General features: G+C 33.0%; 2 protein-coding genes and 1 long non-coding RNA gene across 4 annotated transcripts; 1 reads left to right on the top strand and 2 right to left on the bottom strand.

Annotated features, from left to right (window-relative positions):
- Nucleotides 1-1,386: 1,386 nt before the first annotated feature.
- LOC120072043 (uncharacterized) lies at nt 1,387-3,630 on the bottom strand. The gene is given in 3 exon segments (XM_090311050.1): nt 1,387-1,416; nt 1,532-1,959; nt 1,962-3,630. Coding segments are annotated over 3 exon segments (2,127 nt in total).
- An 8,044-nt stretch (nt 3,631-11,674) lies between these two features.
- Nucleotides 11,675-19,148, top strand: LOC120071083 (putative serine/threonine-protein kinase PBL25). Its single transcript, XM_039023119.2, has 5 exons — nt 11,675-13,421; nt 15,759-15,937; nt 16,694-16,883; nt 17,491-17,882; nt 18,308-19,148. Exons 1-5 carry the CDS (start codon nt 13,274-13,276, stop codon nt 19,091-19,093), a joined length of 1,695 nt encoding a protein of 564 aa, XP_038879047.1. The 5' UTR covers nt 11,675-13,273; the 3' UTR covers nt 19,094-19,148.
- Nucleotides 15,698-19,170, bottom strand: LOC120071085 (uncharacterized). Of its 2 annotated transcripts, XR_016527961.1 has the most exons (5): nt 18,994-19,152; nt 18,252-18,641; nt 17,571-17,745; nt 17,119-17,187; nt 15,698-16,029 (listed from the first exon to the last, which is right to left on the bottom strand). It is a non-coding gene; the product is annotated as an uncharacterized LOC120071085 (long non-coding RNA). The 2 variants fall into 2 exon arrangements; XR_016527960.1 differs by lacking the exon at nt 15,698-16,029 and having other exon boundaries at nt 16,970-17,187; nt 18,994-19,170.
- Between the last annotated feature and the right edge of the window lie 4,230 nt (nt 19,171-23,400).

A 23,400-nucleotide genomic window follows, 5' to 3' on the forward strand; every position in this document is an offset into this window, starting at 1 on the left:
CAATCCTTTCTTTGACTTCTTTATGCAAATTTTTTATGTATTCTGCTCTTGAAATAGCTGCATCACTAGTAACATATTAGGCGGCAAAGGTGACAAATCTAACGGAGTTAATGGATTAAAGCCATACACAACCTCAAAAGGTGAACAATGAGTGGTGCTATGTATTGCTCTATTGTAAGCAAACTCTACAAAAGGTAGAGTATCCTCCCAAGACTTAAGATTTTTAGAAATTAATGACCTAAGCAAAGTTCCCAATGTTCTATTAACCACCTCAGTTTGCCCAACGGTTTGTGGGTGACAAGTTGTTGAAAACAAAAGCTTAGTTCTCAACTTACCCCACAAAACTTTCCAAAAATGGCTTAAAAATTTTGCATCTCTATCATTAACAATGGTCTTAGGAATTCCGTGCAATCTAACCACTTCCCTAAAGAAAAGATTAGCTATGTTAGTAGCATCATCTGTTTTATTACATGGTATGAAATGTGCCATTTTACTAAACCTATCAACTACCACAAAAATACTATCATGATGTCTCCTAGTCTTTGGTAGTCCTAAAACAAAATCCATGCTAATGTCAACCTAAGGTCCACTAGAAACATCTAAAGGTCTGTAAAGACCATGTGGTTGTGTCTTAGACTTAGCCTCCTTACATTTTAAACATTGTTTGCACACTTTATTCACATCCTTTCTCATTTTCAACCAATAAAAATGTTCAGCCAACATCTTATATGTTTTAAATTCCCCAAAATGCCCCATTAGTCCTCCCCCATGAGCTTCCTTCACAAGCAGCTCTCTTATGGAACACTTAGAAATACAAAGTTTTCCTTTCCTAAAAAGCATTTCATCAAACATAATATAATCATGCACGTTTTTCCCTTCTAAAAATTGAATATACACATCATGAAATTCAGATGCCTCTACTTGTACAAATCAATCATGTGTTTAAAACCAAGAATTTTTGCACTAAGGGAAGAAAACAATGCATACCTTCTTGATAATGCATCAGCCACCACATTATCCTTACCTTTCTTGTAATGAATGACATATGGAAATGTCTCAATGAACTCTACCTATTTAGCATGCCACTTGTTCAACTTTTTTTGGCTTTTGAGGTGCTTCAAGCTTTCATGATCCGTGTGGATGACAAACTCTTTTGGCCACAAGTAATGTTGCCAAACTTGCAAAGCCCTTACAAGTGCATGTAATTCCTTATCATATGTGGGGTAGCTAAGTTGTGCTCCATTTAGCTTCTCACTAAAGAACATGATTGGCCTCTTTTTTGCATGAAAACAGCTCCAATCCCTATCCCACTTGCATCACATTCAATTTCAAAAGATTGGTCAAAGTTAGATAAAGTAAGGCAAGGTGCATTAATCAATTTATCTTTCAATTCATTGAATGCATTTTCTTGCTTTTCTTTCCATTCAAATTTCACATTCTTTTTAATAAGTTCATTCAATGGTGAGGCTACGCTACTGAATTCCTTAATAAACCTTCTATAAAAACTAGCCAAACCATGAAAAGATCTCACCTCAGTTGCATTGGTGGGTGTTGGCCACTCTCGAATAGCCTTGACCTTTTCTTCATCAACTTTCGCTCCATCCTTTCCAACAATGAATCCTAAGAAATTGACTTGGTCTAGACAAAAGCTACACTTTTTGAAATTGGCATAAAGCTTTTCTTCTCTAAGTTTAAGTAAAATTGTCTTGACATGCAACATATGTTCATTCAAATTTTTAGAGTAAACAAGAATTTCATCAAAGTATACCACAACAAATTTTCCAATGTATTCTCTCAAAACATGATTCATTAGCCTCATAAAAGTACTTGGTGCATTGGTAAGACCAAATGGCATAACAAGCCACTCATAAAGACCAAATTTTGTTTTGAAAGTCGTTTTCCACTCATCTCCCACATGCATTCAAATTTGATGGTAACCACTTTTAAAATCAATTTTTTAAACAAGTTTGCACCATTTAATTCATCTAGCATGTCATCCAATCTAGGAATAGGATGTCGATAATTTATCGTTATTTTGTTGATGGCTCGACAATCAACACACAACCTCCATGTTCCATCTTTCTTGGGCACTAAAATGACTGGAATTGAACAAGGACTCATGCTTTCTCGAACATAACCTTTACCCATGAGTTCTTCCACTTACCTTTGAATTTCCTTGGCCTCGATAGGGCTGGTTCTGTATGCCGCCATATTTGGAAGCATTGCCCCGGGTATGAAGTCAATTTTGTGCTCAATTCCTCTTAAAGGAGGTAGACCCGTAGGTACATCTTCATGTGGAAACATGTCATTAAATTCCTGCAAAAGAGATTTAAAAGCACTAGGCAAACCATCATTAGAGTTAGGTTCAGATACTAAACACATTCCTTTGCACATAAGTACAAAGTTTGGTGCTTCGAATGAAAACGTATTCCTCTCTTCCCCTTTTCTCATAACTAAACTCACATTCTTTATTTTTTCCTCAAAATCACTCTTTTTTCTCTCTTGATTTTCACTCACCTTTTGCAACTCACTTTTCTCTCTTTTTTCGCTCTTCTCCTTTAACTTACTTTCTTCTCTCCTCTCTTGATCCTCAAATTCTTTTCTTTTTTCTTTTTCTAATTTCACTTGATCGCATTGTACTTCATATGGAGATAATGGAAGCAAAGTAAACTTCTTCCCATTCAAAGTAAATGTGTACTTGTTCAACAAACCATCATATGTGGCTTCTCTATCATATTGCCAAGGTCGGCCCAATAACATATCACCCGCATGCATAGGTACTACATCGCAAAGAACCTCATCCTTATATCTTCCCAAAGTAAAAGAAATAAGAACTTGGGAGTTTACCTTCAATTCTCCTGTGTTTGTTAACCATTGAAGTTTATATGGTATTGGATGTGGATGAGTAGTGAGTTGGAGTCTTTTTACAAGAAAGCTACTTACTACATTTGTGCAACTTCCACTATCAATCACCAAGCTACATGGGGTTCCTTCAATCAAACACCTTGTGTGAAATAAGTTCTCCCTTTGATCTTCAACTTTCTCCTCCTTGACTTGCACATTAAGTACTCTTCTTGCAACTAAGGATATAGAGTTACCTTCTTCAATGGACTCATCATCAAAAGCTTCGGATTCTTCCTCAAGGCTGCCACCTTGTTCATCACATTCATCTTCAGAATCAATAATTCCATTTCTTATGACTGTGACTTTTTTATTAATACAATATTTGCTCATGTGCCCAAATCCTTTGCACTTCCAACATTGAATGGAACTAGATTTCTCTCTTTCCTCCTTTGAAGCTTCATTCTTTTTCGTATAGGTGCTACCGGCTTCCACTCTTTTAAGAGCCACAAACTTCCCTTTTGCTTCACCCCTATTCACAAAACCATCCTTGTTCCAAACATTAGAATTTGAAAAGGTATTAGCTTTAGAATTATACCTCTTGGAATGTTCCTTTTCTTCTCTCAATTGTTCTTCAATTTTGATTGCATAATGATACATATCTTCCAAGTATAGTTGAGGATATCTATCAACGATATGAGCAATTTCTTGATTTAAACCTCCAAGGAATCTAGACATGGTATCTTCTTCTTCTTCTGGAATATTTGCTCTTTCTATCAAAGTTTCCATCTCTTGATAATATTCAGCTACACTTTTTGTTCCCTACCTCAAAACTTGCAATTTAGTTCTAAAATCTCTTTCATAATGTTTTGGAACATACCTCTTTCTCATGGCTTCTTTAAGTTCTTCCCAAGTTTCAATGGGATCCTCCTCTTTCCTCTTTCTCTCAGATTTGAGATGTTGGTACCAATTTCCCAAATGGTTAGTGAACACAGCAATGGCAAGTCTCATCTTCTTATTCTCACTGAATGTGTTGCAATCAAACACATGTTCTATCTTCCTTTCCCATTCATGCCTTCGCATCTGACGTTCCACAAAATGGTGGAATTTTGAGCTTGATTCCACTATCTCTATCTTCATAGATTCTTTCTCCTCGTCTAGGGTGCATATTATTTCTTCCTCTTCCTCTCATGTTTCCTCTTCCTCCAATTTGTCTTTCTTGTTCAACTAAGTCAATTACTCCTTCATCTTCTTGTAAGACTCTTTGTTTTTGTGCCCTTCTTTCTTGCCTATCTTCCCTCATCATTTCCATCATGCCTTGAATGGCTTGAAGAATAGTCATATTAGTATCTTGTACTTGTGGTACTCCTTCACCCTAATAAAAGGACCTCACCACACTTCTCCCAATTTCACTCAAGAACACTCGTGTTTATCACTCAAGGGTAAGCTTTTGGTACTAGGTCAAAGATGTAAGGGTTGGCTTATATTTTTGGTGCAATCTCACTAAAAGTTTGATAAAAAAAAAATCATAATGATCAACTCTCACAAACTAAGATTAGAGTAAATAAACTTACACTAAAAATAAAACAATCTGGATTTTTTTTCCTCAAATGAATGACAAGAAACTTTCATGTGCTTTGGATCTTTGATTTCTTTTTTTCTTTTTTTTCAGCTACTGTTTTTCTTCTTCTTTTTTTTTTTTTTTTTTTTTTGCTAATGTTTTTTTTTTTTTTTGCTGACTTTTTTTTTCTTTAAGATCCAGGCTAATTTGAAGAAGTTTTGAAGATAAGTTGTAGTATGTCTTACTACAAGATGTAAGCAATTGCTATGGGAAAAAAAAAGTAAAATAAATAAATTGAAACAAAGTAAAGATAACAACTTCTAAAGTCGGCCAAGAACGATGAACAAATGCTCTGATACCAAATGATAAGCGTCCGCGATGCTTGTTGGATGCAAAGCTAAAGGTCCTTCTAGGATCCTTGCAAACACTCACAAAGAAAGCTACTTAGATCGAACTTAGAATCTATGATGATCACTCTTAGATTCTAAGACAACTCACTCCAAAATTAGTTTGATCAAAACTAATCCAATGAATTGATTTAAAGATCAAATCTAAAGCAAGATTTGAAAGGAAAAGACGACACCAAAGGGTTGAATAAGCACAAGCTTTTTACTATTGATAATTTGAGTTTTGAAGAACATTACAAGCCATTTTATAGGTCAAATGGTCGTGGATGCAAGAAACTCAAAAGTCATTCAAATACAATTAATTGCAAATTGTAGAAAATAATACCTAGAAACTTGAAACTTAATTGCATACTAAATTATAAGTCCAAATGCAAATCTAGGAATGTAGAAAGTCTTTAAATTGCCTTAAATATATCCTCTAGAAGGTGGCAAAGTAGATATGCACGTTTAACAAGGTTTGACATCACATTTCCCCATGCAGTGCACACTTGACAATATTTTCTTTACAAAATCTGCACACTTTTTTTTACCACCATGTCATCTTCTAAACTATAGGACTTTTCCCATGTCATCTTCATGTCATTCTCTTCTTGACTCATTGAACTAACATTATATAAAACTTTGGTCTCAAAATTATTTGTCGGTTCTTTTGAATTTGCTAGTTTTTGAAGATGTAATGTGAATGCTTCTTGAATCTTCTTTGTCTTGCTTCTTGTAATTGGTCCTTTAGGCACATGCAATAGTTCAATGGTTGAAGTCATATCACCACCACTAAAGAGCCTCGAGTATTCTCGGAGTGAAAACCCAAAGGGTGGGCTTTGGTGAATTTGGTAGAGGAAGGAGGAAACACGAATCGTATAGGCGATAAGCAAGTGGGAGGGAAAAAGACGCTATTGCATAGCAGAAATGCTTATCGTTTAGGAGGAGCTACAGGATCGTGTAGGATTTACTGAACGATCGTTTAGGAAAAGGTACACGATCGTTTAGTAAAACCGGCACACTATACGATCGTTTAGAGAAGCTATCTGATCGTGTAGAAAATAGAGTGCGATCGTTTAGCGCGAGGTAGACGATCATCTACACGAAGAGCGACTATCGTATAGGTTCTCGAGCAATCGTTTACTTTCACCAACGCGCGCTTCCGAATTCTCTTCGAGCGATCTAACGACAGACGATCAAAATGAAAAAAAAAAAAATCATTTTAATTCATCGGTTACATTAACCAACGCTCCCCACTAACTCATGTCCGAACGTGAAATTTGGGTTAATTATCATATAATTAACCAATTAATTAATTAATAAATATAATCATATTATATTTTTATCCTATAATTTGATATCACATATCTACTATAGTATTTTCTCCTCTACTTGATATAAATCATATTTATATCTAATTTCCTCTAAAATAATGTATCTCATACATTCAGCCAATTATATCATATAGAATTAACCAGTCCAATTATATCATATATAATCGAACTTCCTCTTGTCAATTTGAACATTTCAAATTAACTCAAATACTGGTTCTCGACTTTATCCAAGCTACCCAGGGGACCTAATGGACCTGTGGCTCGAAGCTCCAACATCCGTGAATAGCTGACTAAACTCTTTAGCCACGAGATCCACCATCTGTTAACTGTCAGGCATTCCACTAAAGACCAACAGCTGAACTCTTCTTACCGCAGATATATTTCTATGTCCATTGGATATAACCAATCATGAGTACGATGACCCTTCACAGATGCTCGTAAGTATAGCTAGGCCAAATTACCATTTTGCCCCTGTAGTTACATCTCACTCCTTAAATACCACTGATTCCTCTAATGAACAATACAACATAGTCCAACTATGTATGAACACCTCTCGGGCCAAGAGAAGGTGTGTGGCACCACATCGTTCAAGCCCCAGAATCAGCCCTTAAGGGAGCTATCTATCTACTTACCCCTGCCTCGAGGAAGGAGTGAATTCCATCTTGTGTAGCTGAATTCCCAGCTTCCAAATCAGACGAATCCCCAATGTTTCTTGGCTAAGACCTCAAAAAGGCTTGCCAAGATGTACGCTCAAGCCTTTTCATTTTCTCATAACCAGCGTTCGTATGCCTCTCAAATATTTTGAGCGACATTTGAAGTGGGGACTTGAGGACACTCCTCAACAAGGATAAATCTCAGGTTATCAATGATCAGAATTATATTGATTGTATTTTTCCAGGTTGTGTAATTATCACCGGTAAGTTTGTCGACGACAAGCATATTAAGAGTTGCAGAAGTCATATTTTTAAAGTTTACTGTAACATAAATTTATTTATATTAGTAATCCATGCATTACCCAATTTGGGTAAACCAATAAATTTTAGCAAAATAGCGTAATGCACCATGTGATATTTATTTTGCAATGATGTTTCAGTGGGGCGGGGTAAAAGCCGCCTTAGGGTGATCAAGTACCTCCTCACTAAAATGAGACCATTTCAACCATTAATTACAACAAAAAACAACTTTTTGTTCCTATAATTATCAGCCATCATTGTTTGATCCAAAAATTGTTAACTAGCTTAACATTTTCTTGTAAGTGCAACCTCACATTTTAGATTCTAGATTTTTGCCCCGATGAGCCAATCGCAAAGAAACCCGATTTGGGAAATAACTAAACTAGCCTTATCAATTTCTAGAGTTTGGGTAAACAACCATGCAAATATCATCCGTAGAGGGACATAAGCAAAGGTGCCTCAAGGCCGAGCATGAAAATTTACTACAAACTAATATGAGAGATCGTGAGATATATTGACACACATTTTTCTTGTAGCAATTTTATCTAATTCATCTTCCAGATCAGTGCCCAAGTAAAGGTGTTCCGTTTCTGTCACCTTAAATACCCCAGCCTAGACAGAATTAACCTTAGACAAAGATCCCTTATAGATACATTTGCTACAACTTTAATCCTTTATTAAAACCAATTTAATCCTATTAAACTATTAAAAATCCTGAACTTATTTCTAATCTTATTAGAAAAACTATGAACTTAGGTCTATGTGAATCATATTTTAATTTTTTTTTTTAAATGATTTTAACCTAAGTGAGCATGCAACTATTTATTATTGATTTTAATTTCTAATTTAATTTAATTATAACAATTATATAAAATGAAATAAATTAAAACCAAACATTGCATGTGGAATCATACTTAGAAAATTATAACAATTATAAAATTAACTAAAATAATGATATGCTTAGTGCAATTGCAAATTTAATTTTCATTATTTAAACCTACATAACCATTGTATATTAAAGTAATGATAATTTAAAATAAGATAACATTCATACATACATCTAACTATATATTATAACTCTTATGATATAAATGATGCATAACAATGTTACTAATGCATGCAAATATATATTATAACAATTATAATGTTTATGATATTATATGATGCATGAGTATGCTATAATATTAAATCATGCAACTATATTATAACAATTATAATGTTTATGGTATATGGTAAATAATGCCTAACCTACGGTGGAATTTTACTATATGGCATATATTATGACATATATAAAATAAATAAATCATACATTCAATGCATATTTTCAATAAACAATTAGTTGAACCGGGATTGAACTCCTAAATAATTAATCAATTTAATATAACATTTATATTAATTTAATTAATTAAATAACTATTTATTACAAAAAAAACTTCAAAACAAGTTGAACCGGTCCAGTCCCACGAACTGCAGTTGAACCGAACCTGCGAACCGTGCGAACTGCTCTAACCCCACAAACCGCACACAGACTAAATGCAACGCTCACCCCTTTCCCATCTTGAAGCGTATGTTTCCCTTCGTTTTTTTCTTTGGCCCCGTTTTCTCCAGAATTTCATCGAAAAAATCATGAACAATGCAGGCTTAATCAATAATCTAGTGCAAATTTATGCCCAAAACAATGGGCCCTTACAAACTAGTTTGCAAAAACAAAAACAAAAACAAAAAATCTATACGGTCCAACCCCAAAAATATCGAAAAATTGCAAAACCTCATTCATCAACATGAATTTCAGAACAGTAAATATAATCTCACCATAAAAATTATAAATTAATTATGAAAACTGAGAAAATTGGGAATAAGAATGTCGCTCTAATACCAATTTAAGAACTGTAAAGTCCGAAGCGGAAGCAAGATCAGTACCAATTTTAGTTTTTCACAGAATGTAAAATATAGAAAATATAAAATATGCATTCTAAAATAAATTTTATTTTATAACATGTTTTTCAAAGAAAATACAGTGAAAGAATAATAGGATTTCCAAAATCCAACCTCTTGAAGACAAGATTCTTCATGTATTTCTTTTTCGGTCCAATCACGAATACTCTTGATCTCTCCTAAGGATCAAGAACACCATCGGCAACTCAAATCACCCATATGGTCCTTAACACTCAATTCCAATAGTAAGATTACTTACCTCAAATAGCAAGTCTAAATTAACAAGCAAACTAATCTGTCCTCGACAATGCAAAATCTTGAATCAAACCCTATGCATAAACCAAAATTTACTTCAACACGTAAAATTTAGTCCTAAAATACAAGTTCACCTTAAAACGTCTCCAAACTACTTAACCAAATAGTGGCTTGACCTAAGCTCACTCCAAAGCTTCGAACAATAATGTAATCCTTTGCACATTCCACAATAGGCATTAAAACCCACATTACAATGATTATATCAAGACCCAGAAGGATTCCAAAGTCTGATTATCACCTAAAAAAATCACCCATATGGTCCTTAAACACTTGATGGTGATCAAGCCAATATTCTCCAAATCTTGAATCTAGAATTCCAATATTATGGGTTAATCAATCTGGACCAAAATCTTAGATGGCAACAATAAATCTCCAAGAAATTCCAAAAAAGAAAGAAACACTTACCCAAAATTGTCTTGAAACTAATCTCAAATTTGGTGAACACCTCAAAATCCTTCGATTCTATTCAACAGCGATTACAGACAAACCAAAGTTTCAAACAACGATCCAACCGTTCAAAATGAAACTCTATATGTCCCGGACGGATTGACCAAATTTTAGCACGATCCAACGGTTCAAAATCTAGCATCAACAATTTTTTAAAAGCTGTAGCTGAAAAATCAAATTGCTTTCTCTCCGATTTTCTGCATCTTTTCACTCTCCTTTAATTTCGAAAATTTCCAATTCTTTCGTTTTCTTTTTTTTCAAATTTTAAAAATACAAATAAAATATTTTATCACAATATCTCGAAAATCTCTAAAAATTCTATTAAATTAATAAATCAATTAACTTCTCAAATTACCTTAATTTAGGCTTCAAAAATCAAAATTAATGACATAAAATCCATCGATTTGATACAAATTAAATTCTTTCAAATATTTAAATCAGTTTAAAACCACATAAAATTAATTATCTCCTTAATTGTTTTAAGTTGGCTCCAAAATCCAAAATCAAAATCAAAGTAGGCAAAATTCAATATGTTCAAGATAATTAGTTTGAATATCTAATCAATTAAATTCAATTTAACCAATAAAAGCTTTTCAATTATTTCAATTTAATCCTTATTTCCAAAAATGAAAAGGAAATTAAAACTCAATAATCTTAGATAACTAACTTAAATTTTCTTAAAATTCGAGATGTTACAATTATTATAACAATCGAAGAGCTATTCAAATTCCTCATAGTGATGTTTTCCATGAAAGATCAAATACATCGAGTATTATTTCCACTTAGTTTGTCATAATCTTCAAAGCAAAGCGCTACTATAATCCATCTCCACTATAGAGTAGCCACAAATATCTTCACAAAAGTATTGTAACATGGTTGTTTCACTTAGTTAAATTGATCTCTACCTTACCACCTTGAATTTGAGGGAGTGTATTACTATATATTGAACTTAAATTAGCAAAATTTGAATCTTCAATTTAAGTTTACTCACACAAGATTTCCTAAAAAACGTGTTTTGTGAAGATGAACTTGTGCTTATGTTGATTTTGGAGATGAACTTGTGCTTATATTGATTTTATGTAAATGTTCGATTTCCAGTACTTGAATCAAATACTCCTATAGTTTTCTTTGTTGAATGCATACGCTTGAGAAGCTAGTGTGAATACTCTTGAAATCTCAAATTAATGTTGGTATCTTCTTACTTGTATCTTGGAGGAATTTGAAGCTTCAAAAATTTAAAGAGCATTTTGATTGTAAAGAAAATTATCTCTATACTCTAAAATCTAAAATTTCCAAATCTTTCAAATGAAAGAAAACTCATCTATTTATAAAATTCTCATGTGGGCTTATTGATCCATGTACCTAGCCCTTAGGCCCAACAAATTTTATTTTGGACTTGGTTGACCTTTTGCTCAAATTAAGTCTATTTTTTTTGTAATTCAATCGAACTTCAACCCAAATATTAATATCAAATTTAACCAAATTATCTATCGATTCAACAATCACAACAAAAACACGATATCATCAAGATTTACAACTTATCTTTAATTTCAATTTTTGACATGTCCATTTTTAATTAGTCTTAAATTTAATCATCAATCTTTTCATTAACGTGATAAATAATTTGTCATTGATCCAAACTTTCTCGTTCAACAAGGCTAACTAGCCAATAACACATGCAATTTACATGAAATATATATTTTGAGGTAGTATATAGCAAAGAAGTTTAAAATATATATATAGTACCTAGAGAAAAAAAAAGTTCAAAATATTGTAACTATTGAAATATATCTTTTACATTGTTTAAACTAAATAGTTGTAACAATTTAAAGAGAAACAAAATAGAACTTAATGAAATTTTAAAAAGTAAGGGACATGATCATTCATTCAAACATATTTTCACCGTTAGATCATGATGTTGCTATATTCAAGACCCACCAATATACAAAAGAATACATCGCTTCATCATCATCATGTAACCACTTTTAGTTATAATGGAGGAAATGGAGTTATCTCCACCATTTGATCGCGATGTTCAATATCTATAGTCTAGATCACACCCACATACAAGAAAAGATATACCACATAGTCATCTACCCAAATAGTTATAACAGGAGAAAATAGGTTATTTGTTCAAACATATCTCCACCACTAAATCAAGACGCTTCATATCTACGGTCTTGATCACACATTTACATGAAAGAATACATTATCTCACACGTAACTACTTTTACCTAAATAGTTGTAACAAATGACAAAATAGAAATTATTAAAAAAATGTAAAAGTAAGATGGGGATGATAAGATTCTCCACTCAAACGGGATGTATAGAAGGGAAGAACTAATTGGAGGGAAAAGAAAAAGAAATTTATTTTGATACCATAAATTCTTCTATACTTCATGTATTTAGTCACCTGAAAAAGAAATTCTTATATACTTCATGTATTTAGTAGTCACCTGAATTATTGACTGTACAATTATAAATTTATTCAACAAAATACTCAATTTGATACCAACTATATCAAACTTCAAAAGAATATTGTCACGAAACAATGTGACATTGTTCAAGTCTTAGTTTGCACATCTCAAAACTATCATAATCATTGGAAAAGAAACCTATTAGAATGTTGGACAAAGATTGAGACTTAAATGCCGACATAAAGACATTTCAATGGAAAATAGTCATCATCTTAAAATATAGATCTTAGATACATTTTTTTTCTCTCATTTATTGACATTATGTGAAGTGAGGGAATCAAGTTCGAGATTGATAGGAAAGGTACTATATCAATTGAGCCATGCTCATTTAGGCGAACCATTCAATTTGTGTGTTAGAAGTTATAAAAATGTATTAGAAAAGAAATTAAAACTAAATGTAAGATAGTTGATTAGTATGAAATGTAAAGGCATGGGTTTAGTTTAGTTGTTAGGGGTGTTGTATTAAAAAGAGAGTGTTTCGGGGAGGTGGTGTGTTTGATTCAACATTCATCCCTTTTTTTAAAAAAAGAAAAAGAAACAGAAATGAAAATCCCGGGTTTTTCTGTGGTTCCATTGAAAGAAGAAAAAAAAGGGGAAAAGAATTCCATTCAAATCTCCCTAAAATTCTCCATCCTAAAAACTCCCCCAAAAATTGTTTTCTCTTTCCCCCAAAAACTATTGTATTGTATGTTCCCACGATCCTATGGCTTCTTCTTCTTCTTCTTCTCGTTCTTCATTAATCGCACTTAATTTTTTGGTGTCTCATTCCCCAAATTTCTTCCCCATCTTCTGTCGCCGGGTCCTTCAATAACTTTGGAGGACCCAGCGTCCTCTTCCATTACCATTCTTCCCCCCATTTCCATGACATTCCTTCTCTTCTTCTTCTTTGCCAAATCCACTGCTCCTTGATTTTTTTTTTTTTTTTTTTTTGTTATTATTATTATTATTATTTGGTTTTTTGTATTTTTTTTCCAGATCTGGGGGATTTAATTGAAGCAAGAGAAAGGAGTTTGAAAGGAGGAGAATGATGAGTTGCTTTCCGTGTTTTTCGTCTCAGAAGAGCAAGAAAGGGATTGATAAGAATAATAATAATAATAATAATAATAATAATGACAATTCTGAATCGTCTTCCTCCTCCGGCCACCGCACTCCTCCGCCCCCAAAGTCCCCTGGTTTGTTCTTCTCTATTCATTCTCCTTTCTCCTATTCTAAATCATTTCTTTCTTTCTTTTTTTTCCTTTTTTTCATCTGCTTTGTTCTTATTTCCTCTCAATCATATGATTTTCCCTTAAGGTTGATGTCGATTTCGATGTCTATGGATATTTTTTTAAAAAATTATATAAAAAAAATCAAAAATAAAAACAAAAAATTTAAAGCCCGTTTAGTAACTATTTGGTCTTTTGTTTTTGTTTTTTAAAATTAGGTCTATTTCATCTACATTTCTTATAATAATTAACATCTTTCTTAAGTACAATAACTTTTTGAAAGCTACATTTTTTTAGTCTCAAAATTTAGTTTGATTTTTTAAACCATTGGTGAAAGTAAATAACAAAACAAGAAATTTGAAGGTGGAAGTAGTATACATAGGCTTGATTTTAAAAAACAAAAACCACAAACAAAATGATTACCGCCTAAATTATAAATACACTCTCATGTCAGATGTAGAATCTATGAAAACGTAGAAATATCGATGAAAGCCTAAATTAATAGATACACCCTCGTGGCAAATGTAGAATCTATGAAAACATAAAAATATTGATGAAAGCCTAAATTAATAGATACACCTTCATGTCAGATGTAGAATCTATAAAAATATAGAAATGTTGATGAATGTCTTATGGAAATTTAATTTTATTGTTTTACAATGGTTACAAACACACCAAAAAATCTCTTACGAAAAAAAACAAATTGCAAACCTACGTATGGTGGTAGTCCCAATTATATTACACCCTCAAACTTTCAACTATAAAAATTGAGACCTAAACTTATATAGGTATTAAAATTAGATCCTCAAACTTACAATAATTCTAGAAATTAGACTTCCAAATGATAACAATTGAGCCCTCAAATAAGTTTCTATCATTTGGGGTCTAAATCCTACCATTATTATAAGTTTGAGGCCTATAACAATTGTGTAAGTTTCGGGCTCAACTTTTACAATAGAATATAATTGCAACTACCAGCAAATTTTTAGAGTGATTTTGCAATTTGCAAAAAAAAAAAAAAAAAAAAAAAATCTCTTAAAAAAATCTCTTTAAAAATTTAAAAAAAAAATGGTTTTTAGAATGTGACTAGGATAGTGAAAACATTTTCAAGAAAAGGGCAAATCAAATAAGTTGTATTCATAAGCTAAAGTTTCATGACCACTGACCCTCAAATTTCCTTTTCCTTTTTTTTTTTTTCTTTTTTGTTCTTTTAAATAAGTTAACCTAATAAATACTTTCAAATCTATACAAGAATTTAGGGGAAAGAAAAAAGAAGTTTTATTGTTTTAAATTTGGCAAAAAACTCGAACATATCTCGATGACACGCAAGTAATAATCAAGCAAAATTTTCAACTTACATATTGATTAATGGTTATCATTTATCTGCCTATATTTTTACTTCTTTACATTTTCAATTATTATTTGTTTTAGTCTTAGCCATTGTCTTTGCAATATTGATCTAAATTATGCAAAACCGACTTCTATCCTTTACTTTATCAAATTACATGTAAACCAACTCAATTAATATATATATTGGAAAATTGTTTCAAATGGTAAGTTATTATTTCAAATCCACCATTGTACACACGATGTTATTCATCGTGTGTACAATAGTAGATTTGAAACAATAACTTACTAAAAAGATAAATTTGAACATTTTGAAATGATAAATCATTAATTGGAGAGAAATGCATAGGTATAGAAGATAAATTGAAACTTTTAAATTATGAGATTTAAAATATAACCTAACGGTACAAAATTATACATTTAGCCAAATACAAAACTAAGAAAAGGGTATGTGTTATTTCATGGGGAAAAAATCGAATTACCAAGATCCCATTTGGTGATCATTTGATTTTTCGTTTTCATTTTTGAAAATTAAGTCTATTTCATCCACATTTCCCACCTTTCTTACATTGATTTGCATCTTTCTTAAGTACAATGATTAAATTTTTAGCCAAATTCCAAAAACAAAAATAACTTTTTGAAAGCTACATTTTTTAGTTCTCAAAATTTGGCTTGGTTTTTTAATCTATTGATGAAAAATAGATAACAAAGGAAGAAATTTTGAAGTGAAAAAGAGTTCATAGACTTAATTTTCAAAAACAAAAACACAAAACAAAATAGTTACCAAACGAGGTCCAAGATATTTAAACTTTCGAATGATAATTAAGTGTTGACTATGCCAACAATATCAAATAAGAATAATGTAGGATCATAAAATTGAATAATAAATTATAGTATGCACAAAGATCCCGACTTGAATTAAACTTTATTTTTATTTTTTATTTTTTTGAAAAACAGAGGTTAAATCAAAGCCTGTTGAGGAAATCAAGGACAAACCACAAGAAGGTGAAAAAATAGATGCCCAGAACTTCACTTTCCGAGAGCTAGCCACTGCTACAAAGAATTTCCGCCAGGAATGTCTTTTGGGTGAAGGTGGGTTTGGGAAAGTCTTTAAGGCTACCCTTCAAAGTGGCCAGGTAACTAACCAAATTCTACCCATCTTTTTTCGCTCTTTTTTCTAATATTTCTGAGTGTTCAAGTCAGTTTATGCACAACCTTACTGAATAACCTACCAGATTTGAATGTCAAGAAAACTCACAAGTTATTAAATTATAAAAAGACCTTTAGGATAAGGAGTTGGTTATTATAATCCTAGATTATTATAGTTATTTTACAATAGCATGAGTTTGAGGTGTAAACTTAGTTTGAGAAGGAAATAGTAAATATTGTAGCAAAGAATAAAAAATGATAAATGTAAAATAGTAAAAACTGTAGCAAATAGTAAATACTATAACAAATAAAGATTTTAAAATAGTGTTGATTGTAGCTAGTTGAGGGTTTTGAAATAGTATTTACGGTAATAAGAGGTGGTTATTATAGTGTTAGAATAGTTGTTGTCCCCAAAACCCTCTAAGTGGTTATGGACCTTTTTGACTACTAGGGAAGATTGGTTATTCGATGTCAAAGAAACTCATTTGACCCCACCATGGATTGAACATATTATATGCCTTTTTTTACCCCTAGGTCAACTCATGATGGTTAGATTTTATCTATCTTGATTACAAGAGGTTAGTCAGGCATGACTTAAGAATTTGTTTGGATTTTTTAAACCAAACATATATTAATATTGCTTTTTATGTGTCAATACATTTAAATTTATTTTTCTGTATTTATAATATTCGAAAAAAGAAAAGAATCTTCATGGAAATTGTTTACGTTGTGTATTTTTGAAGGTGGTGGCCGTGAAGCAGCTCGATAGAAATGGGCTACAAGGAAACAAGGAATTTCTTGGTGAGGTTAAGGCACTGAGCCTTCTAAAGCATCCAAATCTTGTGAAGTTTAATGGATATTGTGCAGATGGAGATCAAAGAATTTTGGTCTATGAATATATGCCAGGAGGTTCTTTGGAAGATTGTCTCTTTGGTATGTACAATTCTATTCTCTAAGCTTATGAAGTTGCTGTCTACTTAATTCTAGTGCATTTAAAGTTTTCATATAGTTTAACAATATTTACAAAATGATTATGTGGTTTTGCATATTAGATAAACGTGGATGGAATGATTTATAGCATGATGTGTACAATTATAAGAAAAGAATTGGACAGTTGAACTAAAGTAGCTCATGCAACAGTGGTTATTTTTGAAATAAAATATCAAACCTTTTTTCACCGCTCTATCTAGTCTCCTCAAGCTCCTGTTCTTTGTTTGCGAACATTATTTCGATTCAGCTACATATCAAATAAACATGTTTCATCAGTATTAGTTTAACTACATGAAACTATAATATATTATTTCGATTCAGCTACATATCAAATAAACATGATTCATCAGGATTAGTTTAACCACATAAAACTATAATACAAAGTTCGATTGAATTGTTTAAGCTTCATGAACTAAAATATTGATCCAATAGCTATACTATAGTTTAGAGAACCAGTATCATTACCATTAGCCATTCATAATGTGAGAAACTACTCTCTAAAATTTCATATATTGATAAATGTCATCAAACTATGCTTCAATATTGGCAGATAAAAAAGAAGATCGGAAGCCAATGGATTGGTTTGTTCGTATAAAAATAGCATCAGGAGTTGCTAAGGGATTGGAATACCTGCATGACCAAGCAGATCCTCCCATAATATTTAGAGACTTGAAGTCATCAAACATCTTGCTAGATGAAGATTTCAATCCAAAGCTTTCTGATTTCGGGCTAGCGAAGCTTGGCCCCGGCGGTGATAAGTCGCCATTGCCATCGAGGGTCATGGGGACCTACGGCTACTCTGCTCCTGAATACACAAGAGGTGGTCAGCTTACTTCCAAGTCTGATATTTACAGCTTTGGAGTTGTTATGCTTGAACTCATTACTGGAAGAAAAGCCATTGACACTACAAAGCCAAATAACGAGCAGAATCTTGTTGCTTGGGTATGGTTTGCTTTTCAATTTGCATTGTGTTTAGATTTAAAGTTAGTGTTGTTTCATGAAAATTTTAGTTCCAGTTTTAAAAATCCTTTTTTTACAGCATTTTAAAAGTCTAAGCCAGATTTGAAATGTACGTAACTTTTGTTTATAAATCTGACAGAAAAGCATTCTTAAGAACTCGCAAAGAAGCAAGCATAATTTTTGAAATTATGAAACCACAAATCAAATTACTATCAAACAAACCCAAATTTATAATACATTACTTAGTATAATTTCTTGCTTTCAGATGATGGATCTTTGAAAACCAACGGGTTATTTTTAATAATTCAAAATTATTAGTGAGATTCACTTATCTATTAAAAATGAACTCACAAGATAGAGGCATTTTCCTTCTGCTTTGCTCTAGAATTTTACCGGCTATGTAACAGGCACAACCATTTTTCCGAGATCCAAAGAGATTTCCAGACCTGGCAGATCCGCTCCTCGGGCGGTTGTTCCCGGAGAAAGATCTGAATCAGGCCGTCGCCGTTGCTGCCATGTGTCTGCAAGAGGAAGCAGAAGTCCGTCCTCTGATCGGCGACGTCATGACGGCTCTCAGTTTCCTTTCCACAGTTCCAGACGAGAATCTCCGTCCACTTCCTTACCCGCCGGAGCCGGAACCCGAACCTGAGGAGGAGAATCAAGATGATGATTATTCCTCTTCAGATTCTTCAGATTCCGATACCGAATCTCGAAAAATCGGAAAAGACAAAGACAGCGCATCTGCAAATTTCACAAGCGCAAGAAACCACGAAACAGATACCTCAGATGATGAAGATGAACGAGAAGGAAAAAAAAGCAAATCAGGCAAGAAAAAAGCGAAAAACAAAGAATCTGAACAGAAACGAGTCGTATTCAAAGACGATATACAACCACCGCCAAATCACACCAGAAAAGATAGCTCCTCATCAAGCGATGGAGGCTCTTCACCTAGAAGCAGCAACGCATCGGAAAATAGAAGAATCGACAGCCTTGAAAGTAGCAGAGATTCAGAAGGAGGAGGAGATTCATCGTTCAAACTGCAAAACGAACCTTCCGATAATGTAAATATTAACGATTCTACATTAGAGCATACCAGCAGTAGGGAATCGCATACTGGCAACGAAGAATTCGAAGCTCATAATAACTACAGCAGCGATTCCGACGACGGCTCTGAACATGGCGGCGAAGAATGAGAAATTTGGGGGGAAATCTGAAGAAGACCAAGAGGGAAAATGTTCCAATTTTTCTTTTCTCGTGAGGGGGGGAAAATACTATTTTAAGTAGTAGCTTGGAGTGTTTTAAAAGATTTCACTCTTCATTGAATTTCTCTTTTTCTTTTTTTTCTTTTTTTCTATTTATATCTTATAATCGAATGTTGATACGTCATGAAAAATTTATACCCATTTTAAACCCAATCAAATAACTAAAAAAATGAGTTAAGTTTATTATATAAATAATCTTTTGTTTTCTATATTACATGGAAGATATGTGTTAATTAGTTTAGCTATGTTTTTATTAACTCATTCATAATTAAATTTATCTTGTTTTTTTAAATTGATATTGTTATATACTAGTCTTTCAATATGTGTGATGTGTCATGGTCATACTTTGTCTAGGGTGTGTGTTCATGGTAGAATGCTATGTCGACTCCTTTTTCTCATGTTTTCATCTTATGTATTTCATTATTCATGTTAGTTTACTTTCCTAGTAATTTTTTTAGTTTGTGAATTCTTGCCATTTTCCATGTGCAAGGGTGACATAACAAAAAAAAAAAATAATAATAATATACTATAAGACTGGTTGGCAATCCTTCATATTACGAGTTATAAACTATCTAAGTTATTGTTGTCTCTTTCTTGCTTGCTAGCTTGCAAATAGCATGATTTGCTCGAGGGCAAGAATAAGTGTTGCACTACTGCTTCATGAGTCTTAAAGAAGTATGATGGTGACAATTGATATTAGAGTCTTAAGATGTCTTAGAAAGTCGGGTCGTTACAATTGGTATCAGAAGGAAACCTCTCCCAATAAGATGTGGTTCGGGGATGAACCAAGTGGAAGCTGGTGGGCATGTAATGACTCGTCTAGAAGGGAGACATGACTGAACTGAGATCACATATGAATGAGAGAGATTCTAAGGACATGAATACAATGGTTAAGAAGGGCTTAAGAGAATTAAAAGTTACTACCTATACCAACAAGATGACCATAAAGAACAAGTACCCTCTTCCTAGGATTGATGATTTGTTTGACTAGGTGCAAGGAGCTACAATATTCTTCAAGATTGATCTTCGTTTAGGATATTGTCAGTTAAGGATAAAAGACAGTGATATTTCGAAGATAGCAATCCATTCCATATATGGACATTACGAGTTCATCATAATGTCATTTGGCCTGACAGATACCCTACAGTTTTTATGGACCTGGCGAATAGAAGTTAGTTTATGCACAAGTTCTCACGGTATCAGATGGATCAGGAAGTTTTGTTACTTGCAGTGATGCCTCCAAGAAAGAATTGGGCGTGTGCTGATGCAGCAGGGTAAAGTAATTGCTAATGTCTCTCGTCAGTTGAAGAATCATAAACGAAACTACCCTACGCATGATTTGGAGTTGACAGCAGTGGTTTTCGCTTTAAAGATTTGGAGACATTATTTGTACGGAGAGAAGATACAAAATTTCACAGACCATAAGAGCTTAAAATACTTATTCACTCATAAGGAGTTAAACATGAGACAACACAGATGGCTAGAGTTAGTGAAAGATTATGATTGTGAGATTTTGTACCATCGTGGCAAGAAAATATGGTGGCAGATGCTTTAAGTAGAAAAATAGCCCATTCAACAACCTTAATTACCAAACAGAAAATCACTCAGCCTACCATTTTGGGAATTCGTTTGATTAGGGAGCTAGGAACACAACTACACAATAAAGAAATCACTCATTCCCCAACGTCGAGGCAAGTAGATAAATTGCTCCCTTAAGAGCTAATTCTGGGGTTTGAACAATATCGCGCCACACCCTCTCCTAGCCCGAGAGGGGTTTGGTCATAGTTGGACTATGATTTATTGTTCATTAGTGGGATTAGTGGCACTTAAAGAGTTAGATGTAACTATAGAGGGAAAACGGTAATTTTGGCCCATGTGTACTTACGAGCAATTTGTGAAGGGTCATTGTACTGTTGACTGGTTATATCCAATTGACACAAAAATATATCTGTGATACAAAGAGTGTAGCTGTCGGTCTTTAGTGGAGTGTCCGAAAGTTAACGGATGGTGAATAATTTAATTAAAGAGTTTAATTAATTATACACGTACCGTTAGAGCTTCAAGTTACAGGTCCATGAGGTCCTCTCTATAGCTCAACGAGAATTAATGAGAATCAATTTTTGGATTAATTTGAATCTTTTAAATTAATTGAGGGAATTAATTATATGTGATATAATTAATTTAATTTAATTATATATGATATAATTACTATAATGTAATTGATACATTATAATATAAAGTTTATTTGAGAGAGAATAAATATTTGAATATGATTCAAATATTAATTATGTGAATTGGATTCATATAATTAAGTTTAATATAAATGTGATTTATATTAAAAGTCATTAGTGAGAAAGAAATTAAAACTATAGGTTATATTGTATTTGATACAATATAGAAACTATAGGTTATATGTTATATTTGATATAACATATAGTTTAATGTACATTATATGACAAGGTAATTATCTTATAAATATATATTAATTGATTTATTAAAATAAATAAATTTTATTTAATTTATTTTTTAAAATCAATTTTGGGAGGGAGTTGAATCCCCCTCTTTTCTCTCTTCAACGTGATAGTGGGGAATATGGAGTGGTTGTTCTTCTTTTCCCTCTGTTTTTACATAAACTAAGTTATAGACCACAAAAGTTTATAGATAGGTTATGAATCCTCATTCTTCTTTTTCTCTCAACTCTAAAATCCCCCGCCTTTAAAATAGTCGGAGCCCATGTAACTCCTGAATTCTCACTCAAAGAATAATGATGTTTCCACCATGGTGGTGTTTGTCGGTTCGAGGGATTCCATTGAAGAAGGTAAGAGTTCCCAAACCCATTTTATTCTTCTACATAATGTAATTTCAAGCATGTTGTATTTTCTAATTAAATGCATAATTTTGTATGTTCTTCTCTGTAAAAATTCTTTTTTTTTTTTTTGGGTAAAAATTGGGATTTGGGTCTGATCCCCATTTTTGCTCACGAACTTTTAGTGGTTCCTTTAATTGATATCAGAGCGGGGGTTTTAGCCCAAATATCTTCAAAATTTCAAAAAGATTTTACAATTTAATGGAGGGATCAAACATTATGTATAATTCATGTGATGGTTGTCTATGAATGTTATTTGCAATTATGAATGTTTTCAGGATTGGGCATTTAGATTGTTTGCTTTCATTTACAAAATTGTTTTGTAAGAGCCCATGTTTGGGGCATTAAATCGCTATCGAGACTGTATTTTTATGTTGTGGAGTCGTTCGTGAGTGTCCCGGTCGATTTCTAAAGAAAACGAGGCAAAATTTTGTGGCGTTTTGAAGGAGTTCAAATCTGTACAGTAGGCGAATGTACAATAGCGTCTTGACATTGCGATGCTGCAGACGATAATCTTTTCCATAGTGTTGCGACTCTAGGGCACGACATCACGATGCTCGAGATGGAGAAGATGTTGGGATGATGCCCTAAACTCTCGTGTCCTATAGTTTGTAAACACAACTTTGAACAAACGCTTGTAATGTATAATATATGATATTTTCTTCACTTATTGTCTTTGAACATTGGATGTTTTAATTTCTTTACGACAAATCAATAAACTAAAATTCCTGGTTGTCATTATGTAACTTAAGCATGTATGTGGAGACATACAAATGGATCATGTCTTAAGTGATAATCAAAATAGTCTGTAGTATATGGATATGGGAGGGAAACCTTATCCTAGTAACACTAAGGATGCGGCCCGCTTTGTAGAATAGTTACAAGTGTTATGACTTGCTACAAATGGTCTGATCCTGATCATTCATGTGAGGACATGCGAGTGGGGGCGTCCTATACAAAGAGTTTGTATAAGACCTGACCACGAAGTGTTAATGTCTCGTTATATAACACCATTCATGACAGATACTTCACTTCACTAGGATGACCATAGGTAACATGAACTCGATCCTGAGTGAGTTGGGAACTCTTTCCTTTGAGGGCGGTCCTTTGATTTGGATGGGTGCGAGTGGCCTGATCGTCGACTCAAACCTACCACTTTGAGAATTTATCTGATTTAGGAGTTGGGAACTTAGCTACACAAGATGAAATTCACTCCTTCCCCAAAGCAAGGGTAAGTAGATAGATTGCTCCCTTAAGGGCTGATTCGGGGGCTTGAACGATGTGGCGCCACACACCTTCTCATGGCCCGAGAGGTGTCCACACATAATAGGACTATGTTGTGTTGTTCATTAGAGGGATTAGTGGTACTTAA

Source organism: Benincasa hispida, chromosome 2, assembly GCF_027475165.1.
Source record: "Benincasa hispida cultivar pf3 chromosome 2, pf3_genome.v1.1, whole genome shotgun sequence".
Classification (NCBI taxonomy): Eukaryota; Viridiplantae; Streptophyta; class Magnoliopsida; order Cucurbitales; family Cucurbitaceae; genus Benincasa; species Benincasa hispida.

What these genes read in the sequence shown, in the direction of transcription:
- LOC120071083 (XM_039023119.2), top strand. Translation starts at nt 13,274, where the DNA reads ATGATGAGTTGCTTTCCGTGTTTTTCGTCTCAGAAGAGCAAGAAAGGG. An exon ending in TCCGCCCCCAAAGTCCCCTG is followed by an intron (nt 13,422 to 15,758) that starts GTTTGTTCTTCT and finishes TTTGAAAAACAG; the next exon opens with AGGTTAAATCAAAGCCTGTT. An exon ending in TTTGGAAGATTGTCTCTTTG is followed by an intron (nt 16,884 to 17,490) that starts GTATGTACAATT and finishes CAATATTGGCAG; the next exon opens with ATAAAAAAGAAGATCGGAAG.